This window comes from Typopeltis vanoorti, chromosome 11 (assembly GCF_054136105.1).
Source record: "Typopeltis vanoorti isolate ZY-2024b chromosome 11, IOZ_Tvanoo_1.0, whole genome shotgun sequence".
Classification (NCBI taxonomy): domain Eukaryota; kingdom Metazoa; phylum Arthropoda; class Arachnida; order Uropygi; family Thelyphonidae; genus Typopeltis; species Typopeltis vanoorti.
This window is the reverse complement of record NC_143559.1, coordinates 20611752-20628872: the sequence shown is the minus strand read 5'-3', so window position 1 is coordinate 20628872 and position 17121 is coordinate 20611752. Positions and strand designations below refer to the sequence as shown.

The 17121-nt window shown below is 36.9% G+C and overlaps 1 protein-coding gene across 1 annotated transcript in view; it reads left to right on the top strand.

Annotated features, from left to right (window-relative positions):
* LOC150101354 (phospholipid-transporting ATPase ABCA3-like) overlaps positions 1–17121 on the top strand; it is a 305741-nt gene that overhangs the window by 10898 nt on the left and 277722 nt on the right. The window contains exon 3 of the mRNA XM_090400778.1: positions 11849–12003. Within this exon, the coding sequence (XP_090256904.1) occupies positions 11849–12003 (155 nt within the window). The remainder of the gene's footprint in view (positions 1–11848; positions 12004–17121) is intronic.

Here is a 17121-nt window from a genome sequence, read left to right as displayed (position 1 = left end):
GATTTTGTTAAGGAATTTGATAGGATTCCACACTGGGATACAAACTGAAAGTTCTGTGTGCGCGTGTGTGTGAAGAATTGTGATATGAATAAGAGAGCAGTTGAATAACAGGTATCAAAGAGTAATGTATGGAGGTACAGAGTCTAAGAGAAGGTGACCAGTGGTGTACCATAGAATTCTATGCTTGACCCATTCAGTGCTGGAATATTTATGCTCACTGGCTGTTTCATTTAACAGTCTTTATTATCATGATTAATTTTAATAATATTATTATTAAACCTTAGTGTCAAAGACTCATCAAAAGAGTCATTGATCATTGCAGACATTTAGAATATTTTATCTTCACTTATGTCACTTTTATCAACTGTGATTCCTTTTGTAGTACACTTTCCTTCATTTCTAATTTCTTTTATCAATAGTTTATTGGTCATTTTGCCAGTTTCCTGCTATTTGTCTTCTATATTTTTCCTAGTCTTCTCATGAAGTCTTCCCTGCTAGTCTGGTTGGCCAAGTTGTTAGTGCATCCACTCTCCAACAAACAGGTTGTGGGTTTGAATACCACTGCAGGCATGGATTCTTGTGAATGTTTTTAAGTGGGAGATGAATATCATAGCTTGGTGTGAGATCACTGCCCTGCTTATTTGAAGGCATAAAGTGGCTTGCAAAAGTTCCTAGCTTGGTTTTGTTCCAGACTATGTGTATAAAAAATATATACCAAGCCATCCTTGAAAGTTGTATAAAGATGTGGTGAAGAAAGGTGTGAGGAGTATATTTTTTACATGGAGAATTGTTGGTAAATGGAATGCACTACAGGAGTGCTTTGTGAATGCAGGAAGTGTAAATGATTTCAATCTGACAAGTTCAGTATGATAGAGAGGTTGCTGATAAAGTACCCTGTTTCTGCAAGTTGACTTAGTTTAGACAGACAGGTAGATAACCATCCATTTAGATGAACACAAAATTTACGTCTGCAATCATGACTATGGTCAATCTGGTCTTGCAAATCATGTGTTGGATACCACTTACAGGATCTCCTGGAAGAAAACAACCACTCTCTATCACAGTATACTGAAAAAAGAAAGACTTTTTGGAATCTGTAGTGGCACCCAGAAATCAACCAAGTTTAAACAAATACAGTGTAAAACAATTCCCAAAATTTGAGAAACATTAATCATCACAGGTCCCAATTTACATCCTAAGCTGCCCAAATGCCCATAGAGAGCACGCCACTTAAATAGGACTTAAAAGTCATCATAGAAATGTGTTTCATTGAGTATTGTGTTGCCAATTATATATTTGGTTTAATCCTTTATCCAAGTGTAAGCAAACAAAGTTTGTTTAAACTAAACGTATTTGGTCGTTTATATAATTAAAATACAAACTTATTATTACTGACCATTACAAAAGAAAAACTACATTAGAGCCTACCAGTTTCACCAGCAAACTGTCTGGCTTTTTCAAGGTGTTTACGGAGACATAAAAACTAGTAAATGCAAATTGAAAGGAACATAAAAAAAAAACATTGTAATCCAACTAGTAGCTAAGGTTACACGTTCGTGTGACAGAGAGGACTTATTGTTCTTATTCATTATCACGCATGCGTGTTTGTTGTAAACGTGTAATGTGATTACTTGCTAGCTGTAGTTCAGATTGATTTAGAGAGAGGATCAGGTTTTTACATGAACTGTTTAGGATTTCACCCTGATTTCTGTTGAGGTTTCCACTGGTTATTAACACTATTGTGGCTTCCTTGAATAAACGATGTCTGTAGTCGTCATCCAGATATGACATGGAGCTGTTTTGCCACTCTATCATGTGGTTAGATGTACTGAAATGATGTGCTAAGCTGGAAGAGATACTTCTGTTGTGGTTTACATCACCAACATGTTCTTTTTGTCTGATTTCAAGTTCATGGAAAAACCTGATCCTCTCTCTAAATCAATCTGAACTACAGCTAGCCAGTAATCACATTACACATTTACAACAAACACGCATGCATGATAATGAATAAGAACAATAAGTCCTCTCTGTCACACGAACGTGTAACCTTAGCTACTAGTTGGTTTACAACGTTTTTTATGTTCCTTTCAATTTGCATTTACTAGTTTTTATGTCTCCGTAAACACCTTGAAAAAGCCAGACAGTTTGCTGGCGAAACTGGTAGGCTCTAATGTAGTTTGTTTTTTGTAATGGTCAGTAATAAATAAGTTTGTATTTTAAACAAAGTTTATGCCTGAAATATTTTCAGGACTGGGGCAACTCGTGGCAAAGGTGGTATAACTTCTCATCACCTGCCTTAGTATCCCATAATGCAAAGCACATCTCCTTGCAGACATGTATAGTGTTATGCATTAAGGGACCCGTTTCGACCTTTACAGAGGTCTCATCAGTGGGGAGCCAGATCCAGAGGTGGTTATACTAAGGTGGAAGTAATGGAAAAGTCATATTTCCATATACCAGTTGCCAAAAGGTGTCACACCTTATTATTAAAATTCTCTGGATTAGAGATAAGTTGATGGAAGTTTTTTCCCTTCGCTATGCTACCAATTATATATTTGATTTAATCCTTTATCCAAGTGTAAGCAAACAAAGTTTGTGCCTGAAGTATTTTCAGGTGCAAACCTGAAAATACTTCAGGCACAAACTTTGTTGTATTTTCACTTGTAAACGAGTGAAGTATTTTCAGGTTTGCACCTTAAAATACTTCACTCTCTCTCACTCTATCTCAAAACTCTCTGAAGATGTCTCAGTAACTGAGATGATTTATTGGAAGCATTAAAATTAGTTTTTAATCATTTCTTAGTGCTGTCAATACTCAACATTCAACTATGATGTCCTCCCTGCACGTAAGCCTTAATACATGCGCACCTCAGAATTTGATAGAAATGCAGGATGAAATGAAGTCGGCCATATTGATACACATGAACTCCATATATATGATCGTATAAAATTACCATTAAAAGCCCAGCATAAATCTAGGCTAAAACAGCTCCCTTTCGATAAAAATAAATGCTGTGATAAAAACAATTGCAAATAAAAATTTAAAGGAAGCAAATCATCTTTTATATGGCACAGCTTATATCATTACATAAACTAAACATACCAAGAAATTATATACTTAATTTAATCCTTTATCTAAGTGTAACCAAACAAGTTTGCGCCTGGACTATTTTCAGGACTGGGGCAATTCGTATAAAGAAGCTAAGGCTTCATATCACTTGCCTTAGTATCCCATAATGCAAAGCACATCTCCTTGTGGACATGTATAATGCTATGCATTATGAGAAGGGTCACTACACAGACCAATTTCAACCTTTATTGAGTGCTTAAGTACAGGTCAATCTCCAAAAACTTGTGCGATCCCCCAACAATGAGCAACCCGAAGGATCAAAAACTCAGCTTTGTTTCCCATATCACCGAGAACTCTCAACATTGGCTCTCTACCCAGTAGCAGGCTCACCCCACCACCGAGCAGAGCAGCTCATATTTCATCTGGGGGTGTAACAGCAAAACTGTGTCTCAGTTGACTTCATGGGCTACAGCATTGCCATTCATCACCCAGGCTTTCAGTCAGTTTTGACCTTTATTGAGGTCTCTTCAGTGGGAGCCATACCCATAGGTGATACTAAGACAATTGACTGATGATACAAAGGTCGAAGTAATGCAGAAGTCATATTTTCATATACGAGTAACCAAAAGGTGTTGCACCAAATTATTAATATACTCTGGATTAGAGAAAGTTGTTGGAAGCTTTTCCACTTGGTTATACTATAACCTAAAGATACCAAGAAATTATATACTTGGTTTAATCTTTTATCCAAGTGTATGCAAACAAGTTTGTGCCTGAACTATTTTTCAGGACTAGGACAACTCGTATAAAGAAGCTAAGACTTCACATCACTTGCCATATTATCCCTTAATTCAAAGCATATCTCCTTGCAGACATGCTATTCATTATGAGATGGGTCACTACTCAGACTGTGGTCTGGGTAATGACCCTGTTATATATGTCTGCAAGGAGATGTGCTTTGCATTATGGGATACTAAGGCAAGTGATATGAAGTCTTAGCTTCTTTATACGAGTTGTCCCAGTCCTGAAAATAGTATAGGTGACGTGTTTGCTTACACTTGGATAAAGGATTAAACCAAGTATATAATTTCTCGGTATCTTTAGTTTATATCATTACAATGAAGCTTGGTTGCAAACTGCAAGAAAGTCAAAGATGAAGAAATCTGCACCATGGAAAATCCACTTGGGAAAAAAGTCAACAAAGTTATGAATACATATAATTGATGGTGATGATGATAATTCGACCAACAAAGCAGTTATTGAAGTTAGTTACTGAAGAGCTAAAGCAAAGAATTATTGCAACTGCACAAAAATTAATTAAAAGAAGTGAAGCAAGAATTGACTAATATGTACAAAATATTCAATTTAGACTGAACCAACATTACTTCTTTCAATCTCTACTAGAAAATACAAATGCAAACAATCATTCACTGGAAAAAAAAAAGAAACACTCGAATTTTGGAAGTCAATCTGGGACATTCCTATTGAACATAATAAAGATGCATCATGGATTAAGGAAATAGAATCAGAAATGAAACAAAAACAAATGCAAAATGTCATTATTAGTGAAGAAATGGTTAGTGCACAAGCTAAATTTTAAAAAAATGGAGTGCACCTGGTAAAGACGAATTACATGGATTTTGGTTCAAGCATCTAACCAGTCTGCATGGTTGAATGGCAGGACAATTTAATTATTTGTTGAGGTCAGGCTCAATTATTTCTTAATTATATATTGAATTATTTCTGGCGATATCATTTCCCAAGCCCTCAAAATCCAGTTGCACGACAGTTCTAATGATGGGCTCTGTGAAGACATGCATATGACTGGTGCATATGCACGTTATTAACAAAAGATTGCACTACTCAACAACAAAGGCAAGCCAACAATTATTGAGTCGAAATTCTCTTCTGATTCTCTTCAACCGAATTCCAAAATATCTGAAACTACCATAACGTTAGTTTTAGCATGTTCATGTCGGGGTGGTGGTGTTTCGTCCATTTATCATTCTGACTGGACTTCTCATTACTGTTTGCGTAAAGTTTCAACCCTTCAGTTGAATTTTATTGCTGCTTGTTTGCATGCCACTTCTATGTCAGACAGGTTCTATGACACACACACACACATTAGAAGGCATGTTAGTTTCAATTCTCAGTAGAATTTTATTTGAAGTTACCATTAGTGATATGTCTTAATGACATCAAAAATTTCAAATGCAATTGAACAAACACTTATTTCATGTAATTGAAAATTTGGACAAGAGATTTTAGTTAGAAACTGTGTTTGGTGGTATAACATACAGTGTTGCTGGAGTCTATACAGCATAGTTTCTGTGGGAAGGGACATGCGATTCATTAGTTATCCCATGCCATTTTTATCCCAGTTGTCTCTAGTTACACTATTTGTTGACAAATATATTACGCAGACTGCAAATATCTCTGTACTTTACTCAGTGATACAATAAAACTACTTGTTTTTCTTGCGTCTGCAGTATAGTGGCTGTTAGGAGGGCATGTTGTTTACCACAGCGAGTGAGTTACTATCATTCCGATGCAAACATGTTTAAACTATTTTTTGTGTGAGGTATATGCAAAACTTATTTATTTCTTTTTTTGTAAAGCAAAATCAGAGGTGCAAGTTTTATGCGAGGGCAAGTTATATTCAAGTAAATACAGTACAATAAGCAGCACTGGAATACTCTAAAAGAGTCGGGAACATTCTGAGGAAAAAACTTAATGCATTGAATACAATTCGAACAATGAACACGTGGGCTATATACCAGTGATCAGATACACAACTGGCATAGTAGACTGGATAAAAGATATGGACATATTGGACCCCAAAACTCAAAAATTTATAACTTTGTATCATGCATCATGTTCACGAAGTGATGTTGACCGGCTGTATCTACCAAGAAGAAGAATAGGTGGGCAGGGTGTGATAAACTGTTGGAGAAGAAATTAGTTTAAAAAAATTGCATCTACAATAGTACTGAACAGATGCTCCAAGCCATTTTACATGAAGGCCTTCTAAAAGTAATAGGAAATGAATTCAGTTACAAAAAAGAACAGCAAAATTACTGATATATGCATGGGAAAAATAAACCCTTGCATGGCCAATTTCTTTGAGACACTGAGGAAAAAATTAATCTGACCAAGACTACAATATCTTTTATATTAATAAAAAAAAACAATTGATTCATTCCAGCAGCTCAAGAACAGGTGTTACGACCTAATGCAATTAAAGCAAAAATTGAGAACATTCAATAATAACAGTAAATGGACATATGCAATCAGTAAGATGAAACTGTAGAATATCTGATTATCTGAAGAACTGATAAATACAGCCATGATTGAGTGACCAAAATAATTCATTGGCATGTATGCAAAAAATATGGTTTTCTTATTTCTCATAACTGGTGGCAGCATAAAATAGTGACAGTACTGGAGAAAACAAACAAAACAGAAAAAATTCTCTGAAATAGAAAAAAATAACTTTAGAATACAAACCGATCAGCCTTTGGAAAACAATAAACATGACATCACAATTGTCAAACATTGACAAGATTGGATTACTGACATCATGGTACCCAATAATAACAGGGAACTGGAAAAAATTACTAAATATTGAGATCTGGCAATTGAAATTGGCAGACTGTGGCTTAAACACACCCAAGTCTTCTTGATTGTTATCGGTGTACTTGGTGCAATTTCAAAGCTATCTAACTATTTACAAGAATTAAACATCAATAAATTAACCGCATACGATCTATATGTGCTATACAAGTGATCCAATAAAATAAAAAAAATAAAAAAATGGCATTACTTGGAACAGTCCATATTTTATGATGCTACCTGACAGACTATTCTCAGGTTCTTGGGTAGAATCTAAATTATTCTGTATTACCAGTCAAATTGTTGTTGGAATGATATTTTGTTTTGTTTGTGTTTCAACTGTGATTATAATAATAATAATAATAATAATATATATATATATATATATATATATTTTAAGTGTGTAATATTTAGTACAGGTAACTCTTGTATAACATGGATGTTAGGTTCCATAGAAATGCCACGTTATATAAATCGTATTATACGAGACTCAGATCACATAGAAAAAGTAGGGTTAGGTTCCAAAATCGTTTTTTTTTTAAAGATTATATAAACAATGACATATCCAACAAAAATATATTTTTATTTAATTCAGGTAATTTATGTAAGTTAAGAAAACATATAAACTATGAAACAAATACATAGTATAAAATTATAAAAAATTATAAATTGTACGTAAACTTCATTCCACATAATGAATAAGTGTTTTAGGCAAAATAAAATGAAGTGCATATTTTAATTGTCATCACTGTCTTCAAAACTAACATTTTGTAATATTTACAAGTGACCGGATGTCATCATCACTTGAAATCTCTTGAACATCATTTGTATAATTCTCATTGCATACTTTGGCTGGTTTAATTATCAAGAAGTCAGTAATAAGACCTTGCTTATCACTATGCTACGATTTTTATTACGTTCATAATGCGGAACTAAACAAATATCCAATTGTCTCGTGAATTTTCCGAAATGCTCCATTGAGAGATCATTATCCGTAAAATAACTTTTTTGCTAATTTGTTTAAACTGAATTCTTTAATGGATTTATCACAATCAGAATCTTCGGCAGAACTTTCCCTGCCATTTGGTTCGACATCATCTATTAATTGTACCAGTTCCTCCTCATTTAAATCTATTTCCCCATCAGTTAATTCAATAATTTCATTTTCAACCATATCGCAAAAGCGCTCTAAGTGGCTATTACTATAAAAATAAATTTTTTACATAAAGAAATGCATTATATATTGTATGTAACTCACCAGAAAATAAAGTGCTCAGCTTCAGATTAACACACTTATTATTTTTAATGCGCTTTCCTGGCAGAAAACGAAGACAATTTTCAACAACAAGCACTTTATATGGTAAACAATTGATGTACTTATAAGTTTAGCACATATGTAACTACATGCGCGATACAGGTAGACGAAAAGTTTACGAAGATCGTTGAAAAATATATGAAAAGATACAGGGTTACTACAGTTTGTAGACCGCGTTATATCGAAACCGTGTTGTATAAGTACTGCATTGTACGAGGGTTACCTGTATATGGATATATATGAATAATATATAAGATGGTGATAAGGCTAAGGCAACAAATTGTAGGCCAATCTGTATATCTCAAGTTGTAGTTAAGGTATTGGAGATGTTGGTGAGATATAGAATACAAAAGCGGGTTAATAACGGTGGTATTCTTTGTACTTGTCAGCATGTGTGTGTGTGTGGGGGGGGTTGTTTAAGGGAGATCATGTTTTACAAACTCACTTATGTACAATAACAAGGTGACGAATGTATTGGACAAGCGAGATGAATATACTTAGATTTTGCAAAGTTACTACCAACCTGTGGTGTAGTAACTAGACCGAAGCAAATGGGATTGGATGATAGACTAGTGAGTTGGTAACTAGCTATCAGATAGGTATCAGAATTTGTGTATGAGGGGGCACTATCTTGAAAGAGGAAAGTCACTAGTGGTGTGCCACAAGGGGGTCTGTTTTGGGACCACTGTTATTTAATTATGTATATTAATGATATTGGGATGGGTTTAACTGGTAATACACAACTATTTGCATAAACACAACTGGTTGATTCCTCATCACTTTCCCCAGTTTTGCATGGGGGAGCATAGGTGCAAGGGGTGGAGCCCCCCTGAACTTGACACTCAGGGTAGCCCCTGAGTGTCGAGTCTTCAAAATTCGAGTCATCAGAATTGAAGGAGAACCGGCCTACCAGTCCCAGTCCGGAACATGGGGAGGGGGGCATACCCCCCCCCCACCAGTGTGTGTGTGTGTATATATAAATTAAGAAAAAGTAGAAAAAAATCCTTAACATGCTCGCAGCAGTAGAAATGTATTATAAGTTTACAAAAAGAAAAAACAATGAATAGATTTAAGATGTATGATAGGTATTGTGTTAACGGATAGCGTGGACCTCCTGTGATGAGACTTTTGACTCCGTGGTTTGCCCATATAAATAATAATAATATTGATTGGCAGTCTTACATTTTTCTTTGTTCTCTCAGAGCACAAACTAACTTACTTGCTAGGAAGTTTTGATATGCTTTCTTCTTTTCCATGACTTTGTCTTTAACTTCTTGAGTCCACCGTGAATTCTGATTTTTCTATTCATTTAGACAACTTTACTACTTGCCTTCTTAACTAAAATAATCAATGCTTTCTTATGAGTCTGCTACTGAGTCTCCAAAGTTTGATTTTTGTTTTCAAACTCTATCATTTTTTCTTGAGTAATATTTTTTAGGGTTGAGTCTACAGTTAGCATCTAAGATTTGCTCACTTTGTAAAACTTCCATAAGTATTTTTCTTTTTAGTATCAATTTTATCTTGTTTCAAACTAAATGATGATTGCTTCCTGTTTCAAATCCCCTGTGTACTCTTGTTCTTAATTATTGTGAAAAATATTGCTATTAACAATAACATAGCCAGTGAAATGTTCTTATGTCGTTTGTTTTCTGTCTATGTGAATTTGTGCATGTCTTTATGTTGGAACATGATATTAGTAATGATGGTTTATGTCCTGAACAGAAATCCAGCAAATTCTCCAAATTTTAGCCAAATATATTTAGACACCAAAAATGTAAACAATTACAATTAAATTACATTTCTTTATTTGAAAGTTTGTATTGAGAAAGCTGTGAATCTCATATTCATCCCAAATGTTTGTAGAAATTATTGCTAATACTGTTCCAGTTTTGGGCAGTTATCCTACTTAATACCTTTCATGGCTGTGTTAAATGTGATTTTAAAAATAATTTCAATGTTAATTTTCTTTGAATTTTAATGATAAATGTATGAGGACAGCTTGATCTGTGACAGATCAAGCTCTCCTCATGCATTTATTATATACTGTACCACATGCCGTAATTTTCAGTTGTTAATTCTCTTGCATTACGTACAATATTTTATCAAAACCAGCATTATTAGGTAAAATCAAACATGAACAATAGGGAAAGGAGAAAAGAATCACTGTTGCAGAAATGAAAAATAAGAACAGCAGATTATACAGGCACTGACAACATCAGCCTGGCCAAAGATTATTGGAATCAGAGACGTGGTTGACAGAAAAGGATATAATAATAGGAATAGAAGTAGCAGGGTACAGCATTTTTCGGCAGCATAGGAAGGGAAAGCATGGTGGTGGAGTACTGTTTATGATAAGTGATGACTTATGTCCTCTAAGAGTGGAGACTTTGGAAGGCAGTGACAATAATGATGTTGAAAGCATATGATGTGAGGTAGAGGTGGGCAAGACAGGATATTTATTTAGTGGGGTGTTGCTACAAACCAAGGCGCACAGAGGGTGGGGACCAGGAGATGTTTAGACAATTGAGCTTGGCAAGTGCAAGAAGAATGATTGTCATGGGAGATTTTCAGGAGGAGGGTGTGTTCCAAATACTGAGTACTCTGGATGTCAGTAAAGCTGTGGGACTGGATGGTATTTCACCATGAGTTCTGAGAGAATGTGCTAAAGAACTGACAGCTCTTTTGACCTGGCTTTTCAATGAAAGTGGCTACAGGAAAGTTGCTCAGGGAATGGAAGGAAGGTAAGATAGTGGCATTGCATGTGTGGTAGCTGACTGGAAGTATGTAATTATAGGCCAGTTTGTGTGTCATCAGTAGTTAAGATCTTGGAGAAATTAGTGAGGGACCGTATACAGCATTGGGCAGATGAGGGTAATGTTATCTGTGAGAGTCAACATGGATGTGTTAAGGGGTGCTCTTGTTTTAGTAATATGCTAGCCTTTTATAATAAAGTTACAAGAGGAGTAGATGAGGAAAAAGCATATACTGCTATTTTCTTGGATTTAGCGAAGCCATTTGACAGAGTGCTACATGATAAACTGATATTTAAGTTGCAGCACATGTAAGGTTTGGATGTCAGGTTGGTCAAATGAACTCAGGATTGGATGTCCGCTAGGTATCAGAGAGTTGTGTATGGTTGGGCAGTTTCAAGGAGGCAGAGGGTTACAAGTGGGGTCCCACAGGGCTCAGTACTGGGACCTATATTGTTTAACCATTATATCAGTGACGTTGTCAGTGGATTGCAGGGGTATATTCTTTGCCTGTCTTGCATTCCTGTTCTCTTATTCTCATCTGACACTCCTTCTGTTACTCCTATTGATTTTTACATTGCTGTCCTCTTCCTGTCTATTCACCGACACAGAGGTAAGAGCACGACTCTTACCTCTGTGTCATGCTCTTTCACATCACTTCTTAATCCAATGAAAGTCTTATTTATCTCTTTCATTATACTTTCTCCAACTAATGGCTTCTCCAATTGCTTCACAGCGATCCATTCAGATATTATCTGTCATTCTGATGCAGGTTGATCTTTCCCTCAAATTCCTCCCATTCATTCACAAACTGCACTCTTTTCTCTTCAAACAACAATACCATCATACCATTCATAATCATTACATGGGAAATCATCATCACTATCGTACCTAGCATTGTGATGCCAATTACTTTTCCTGTCACATTGTTATCTTTTGCTTTCTTCAATAATCTTCTGATATCCATCCTCAATAACAGATTATTTTCCAGTTATTATCCATGATAGTTAATATATATATATATGAATTGGTATCATATGTTGCGAACTCTTATAACAAGATATTTGCATAGTGTGTGTATTTTATGCACTCTTTTCACAGGTCTTTATCCTCCAACAAGTGGTACAGCAATCATCAATGGCTATGATATTTTAACAAGTACTAAATTAGCCCGTAGGAGCCTTGGTCTTTGTCCACAACATAATGTACTGTATGACAATTTAACTGTGGAAGAACACCTCAGATTATTTGCTGGAGTAAGTAGAAAGTAATGTATGTTGTTTTACATTACATCAGAACTGCATTTATTGAAATATGTAATACAGGCACTGTGCAAATGATTAGATCAATGTGGTTTTCCATAATGAGAATGTTATATATTGGGGATTATGTACCAAAAACAATTGAAAAATTTTCAAATGTTTAAATTGAAAATTAAGCAAAAAAAAAAAATGTAAATTTGAAGTTTTATTTTTAATAAAGTATAAACCCATTCTTGTAGATAAGCTTAAACCTGTATAATGTACAAGCATAACAGGAAGCCAAGTTACCTGTTCATAACCTGAGAGCAGATTATGAAGCTCTCAAGGCAGAAGAAATTAATGTTTTATTGTGATGTTATTATTTTTATAAAAATTTCTCTTGCAAAAGTTTGTGAACCTGTCATACAGTGGTACTGTGGATAGGCGTAAGGGATCAATAATCCAAAAACCGTGCTTTAGAGAACAAACGTTAATCTTTTTCAAGCATCTTCAGACTCTGGTAAGCAGAGTAGTGGTTTCATACCAATTAATCTCCCACTTAAAGATTCACAAACATTCTATGCTACACAGGATTCAAACCTATAACCTGTTGGTTGGAGAGTGATATAGTATCCACTCAACTGGCTGTTGATTGTATGCATGGCAAGATTGTATACTTGGTTTTGTAATAGTGGTATAGGTGAATGAGTGTGTGTAGTTTTTAAGTTAACTGGCTAATTCTGATTAAATATGTATTACTGTTGTGTATATGATAAGAATTTGTATTCTTATTGTATAATCTGTAGCATAAAAGATTTCAACAAAGATAAAATTATTTATTTTTTATGTGGCTTTCAGTTTCACCCATGAAAAGTTTCTGTAAACCTATAGTACATTCACACCATGGGTGGGCCATAAAGATTTATTTTTTTAAATTAATTTTATACATTTTTGTATTTTTATTTTTATTTTTTTACATAGTTCTGGAGACTAAACATGAAACTTTTGTAAGCCACTTCAGGCCTCTATTAAGTGAGGCAGTGGTCTCACACCAGGTGATGAAATTCATCTTCCACCAAAAGATAATCATGAACATCTATGCTCAAAATGGGATCAAAATTCATAGCCTGTTGGTTAGAGAGCAGATATGCTAACCACTCAGCCAACCAGGCCAGAAATTATTTTATTATTATTATTATTCAGGCCTCCAAGGAATCAAAAGACTCATCGAGGGAGGTCCTTCCTAAGACATAAAGTCTGTCAAGACTCATCGAGGGGAGGTCCCCCCCCCTGAGAAACACAAAGTCTATCATACCACTCTTTAAACTCACTGACCGTTCTCGCTTCCATCAGGCAATGCATTCCACAGCTCAACCACCCTCCACACAAAGAAACCACTCCTTACCCTCTTGCTCACAGTTTCCTTTCGTAACTTCCAGGAATGGCCTCTTGTCATCACTCCTTCCTGCTGTTCAAACAAGTGAAAGAACTCCCCAGTGTCAACCCTGTAACCACCTCTCAACAGTTTAAAAGTCTCAATCATATCACCTCTCCTTCTTCTATCCGCCAAACTCTGCAGTCCACATTCTCTCAGCCGATCCTCATAACTATCCTTGTACAGTCCTGAAACCATCTTTGTCATCCGTCTTTGTATCCTTTCCACAGTAAATTTATCCCCTTCAAATCCTGGGGACCAAATCTGAGAACAATAGTCCAAGTGTGGTCTGATCAGAGACTTATAAAACGGAATGATAACCCTCTTATCTCTGCAGGTCAGTGTCCTTCTCATAATAGCAGCAATCCTCTGTGTTACCTTCACCACCTTTGCAATATGTCCCCTAAACTTCAGGTTTCTATCAACCCCAGATCTCTTGTCTCCCCTACTTCCTCCAGTATAACTCCTCCCATAGAGTATGCAGCATCCCATCGATGTTTCCCAAACCTCAAGACCTTACATTTTGCTGCATTAAACTGACACCCCCCATTCATTTGCCCATCTATCTAGCTTATTTAAATCCTCTTGCAAGGCTACCACATCTGAACTATTACTAACAATCCTTCCCAGCTTCGCATCATCCACAAACAACTGAATATCCCCCTGCAATCCACGGGCTATGTCATTGATATAAAGGTTAAACAATATAGATCCTAGTACTGAGCCCTGTGGGAGCCCACTTGTAACCCTCTGCCTACTGGAAACTACTCCACCATACACAACTCTCTGATACCTATCAGACAGCCAATCCTGAATCCAGTTGACCAATCTGACATCCAGACCCATGTGCTGCAACTTAAATATCAGCTTATCATGTGGCACCCTGTCAAATGCCTTCGCCAAGTCTAAGAAAATTGCAGTGCCTTTCCCTCATCTAATGTTCTTGTAACTTTATTATAAAAGGCTAGCATATTGCTAAAACAAGAGCGTCCTTTCACAAATCCATGTTGATTCTCACAGATAACATTACACTCATATGCCAAATGCTGTATACGGTCCCTCACTACTTTCTCCAAGATCTTAACAACTACTGATGACACACAGACTGGCCTATAATTAGACACTTCCAGTCTGTTACCACCCTTATGCAATGCCACTATCTTACCTTCCTTCCATTCCTTGGGCACCTTTGCCAAAGCCAGACTTTCACTGAAAAGCCACGTTAGAGGCACTGTACAGTCCTGAAACCATCTTTGTCATCCGTCTTTGTATCCTTTCAACAGTAAATTTATCCCCTTCAAATCCTGGGGACCAAATCTGAGAACAATAGTCCAAGTGTGGTCTGATCAGAGACTTATAAAACGGAATGATAACCCTCTTATCTCTGCAGGTCAGTGTCCTTCTCATAATAGCAGCAATCCTCTGTGTTACCTTCACCACCTTTGCAATATGTCCCCTAAACTTCAGGTTTCTATCAACCCCAGATCTCTTGTCTCCCCTACAATTCCCTAGCACATTCTCTCAAAATTCGTGGTGAAATACCATCTAGTCCCACAGCTTTACTGACATCCAGAGTACTCAGTATCTGAAACACACTCGCCTCCTGTACCTCCAGACCTCGAACCAGTCCTATCCCTCTATCATTAAAACTGACTCCTCTAGGATGAAATACTCCAATAAAGTGTTCATTGAACAATTCCACTATGTCCTCTGCATCAATCACTCTATTCCCATTTTTATCCCACAACATCATTCTTCCACAGTCATTTCTCCTCCTACTGGCCACATAGCTAAAAAAATTCCCTAGGATTTTCTTTGAATCTTAGGGCCAATCTCCTCTCATATTCCAGTTTCGCTTTCCTTACCACACTAGTCACTCTTCTGGCCTGTGTCTTATATTCTTCACGCATCCTCTCTTCACCTGTCTCCTTATATCTCTTCCATAGCCTCTTTTTCGCATGCAATTCCTTTTTAATATTGTTTGTCATCCTCTTCTTCACTCGTGGTATACAACTTACCATTGCTCATAACAAATATTCTTTCACAATTTCCCACGCACTAGTGATATCCCAGCCTTCCAATTCCTTCCTCCATGAAACTTCCCGAAGTTGACGTCTAAGACTATTATAATCACCTGCCTTATAATTCCACATAAGTTCCCGTCTCTTTGATACTCCTTCATGTCTATTCATTTTCCAAGTCAACACCATATGGTCACTCTCTCCAACTGGTGGGAGAGAGACGTCAACTCAGTTATTATCAACTCTTCTGATGCTATAACCAAATCCAAAACTTTTGAACCTCTTGTTCCCTCTGTTACATGTTGCCTAAGACATTTGTCCCTCAAGAATTCTAGAAATCCCATTCCCCTATTGCTACATGCATCTTCCTCTCTCCAATTTATACTACTGAAGTTAAAATCTCCCATAACAATCATTCTATTTGCACTTGCCAAACTTAGCTGTCTAAACATCTCCTGGTCCCCATCCTCTGTGCTCCTGGGTCTGTAGCAACATTTGTCTCACTTCCTTCCAAATTCTCCACTCTGAGGACATAGGTCATCACTTATCATAAGCAGTACCCCACCACCACGCTTTCCCCTCCTATCCTGACGAAAAATGCTATACCCAGCGACTTCTATTCCTGTTGTTATATCCCCTTCTGTCAACCACGTCTCAGTGATCGCAATAATTTTTGGCCAGGCTGATGCTATCTGCGCCACCAATTCCTCTCCCTTATTCCGGATACTCCTGGCATTAGTATAAAGCATATAAATGCCATTGTTTCTATACCCAGCATTATCCCTTCTAGACTCCACTGGGCTCGGTGTTACCTGACGTTGTCTCCCTTCTCCCAAGTATCCATTCCCACAAGAGGCCACCCCTGCTATCATCCTCCCTGGGACACACTGACTCGTTCAGAACAGCAATCTCTCCAGATGCCTACGTCCTTCCTCATTCAAATGTAAACGGTCTCTCGCATACAATTCCTCTCTTTCCTCAAACGCACTCCAAGCATCGCTATTATGCCATTCAATATCACCGCTCTTCTGCTCAGCTCATCATTATCATACCTAGGCAACACACACACTATTTATCCTCTCTCTGTCTTCTTCCGTACAGTCTCAAGCAAAAATATCGTATCTCTCGCTGCCCGACTTACGTTACCACTCAAGTCATTCGTTCCTACCATCACAATCATCTCATCCATCCTTTCACCTCTCTTAATTGCCATAGCCACCCTTTCTATTGTTCCTCTGGCAAACACTCCTCACGCATCCTATCTTGAACACCACGGATCATTGAGTCGCCATACATTATACCTCTTACCATTCCCTTACTCCTATTGTTTCCATTCTCTCCTCTTCTTTCATTCCCATACCTCTCTCTCCTACCGTTTCCATTCTCTCCTCTTCTAGCACTTCCATATCTCTCTCTCTCATTCCGTCTCTCCTACTGTTTACATCCTCTCGTCTGCTAGCATTCCCATACCCCTCTCTCATTCCCTCTCTTCTACTGTTTCCATTCTCTCCTCTTCTAACACCCCCATACCTCTCACTCATACTCCCTAAATTCTCTCTCTCTCCTACTCTGATTCGCCTTGCATTTATCTCTTCCATTCTCCTAATCTTATCTTTCATACTTCTGCTCTCATTCACAAGACATTCCACCTCCTCTTTCAACTCATCTATCTCCCTC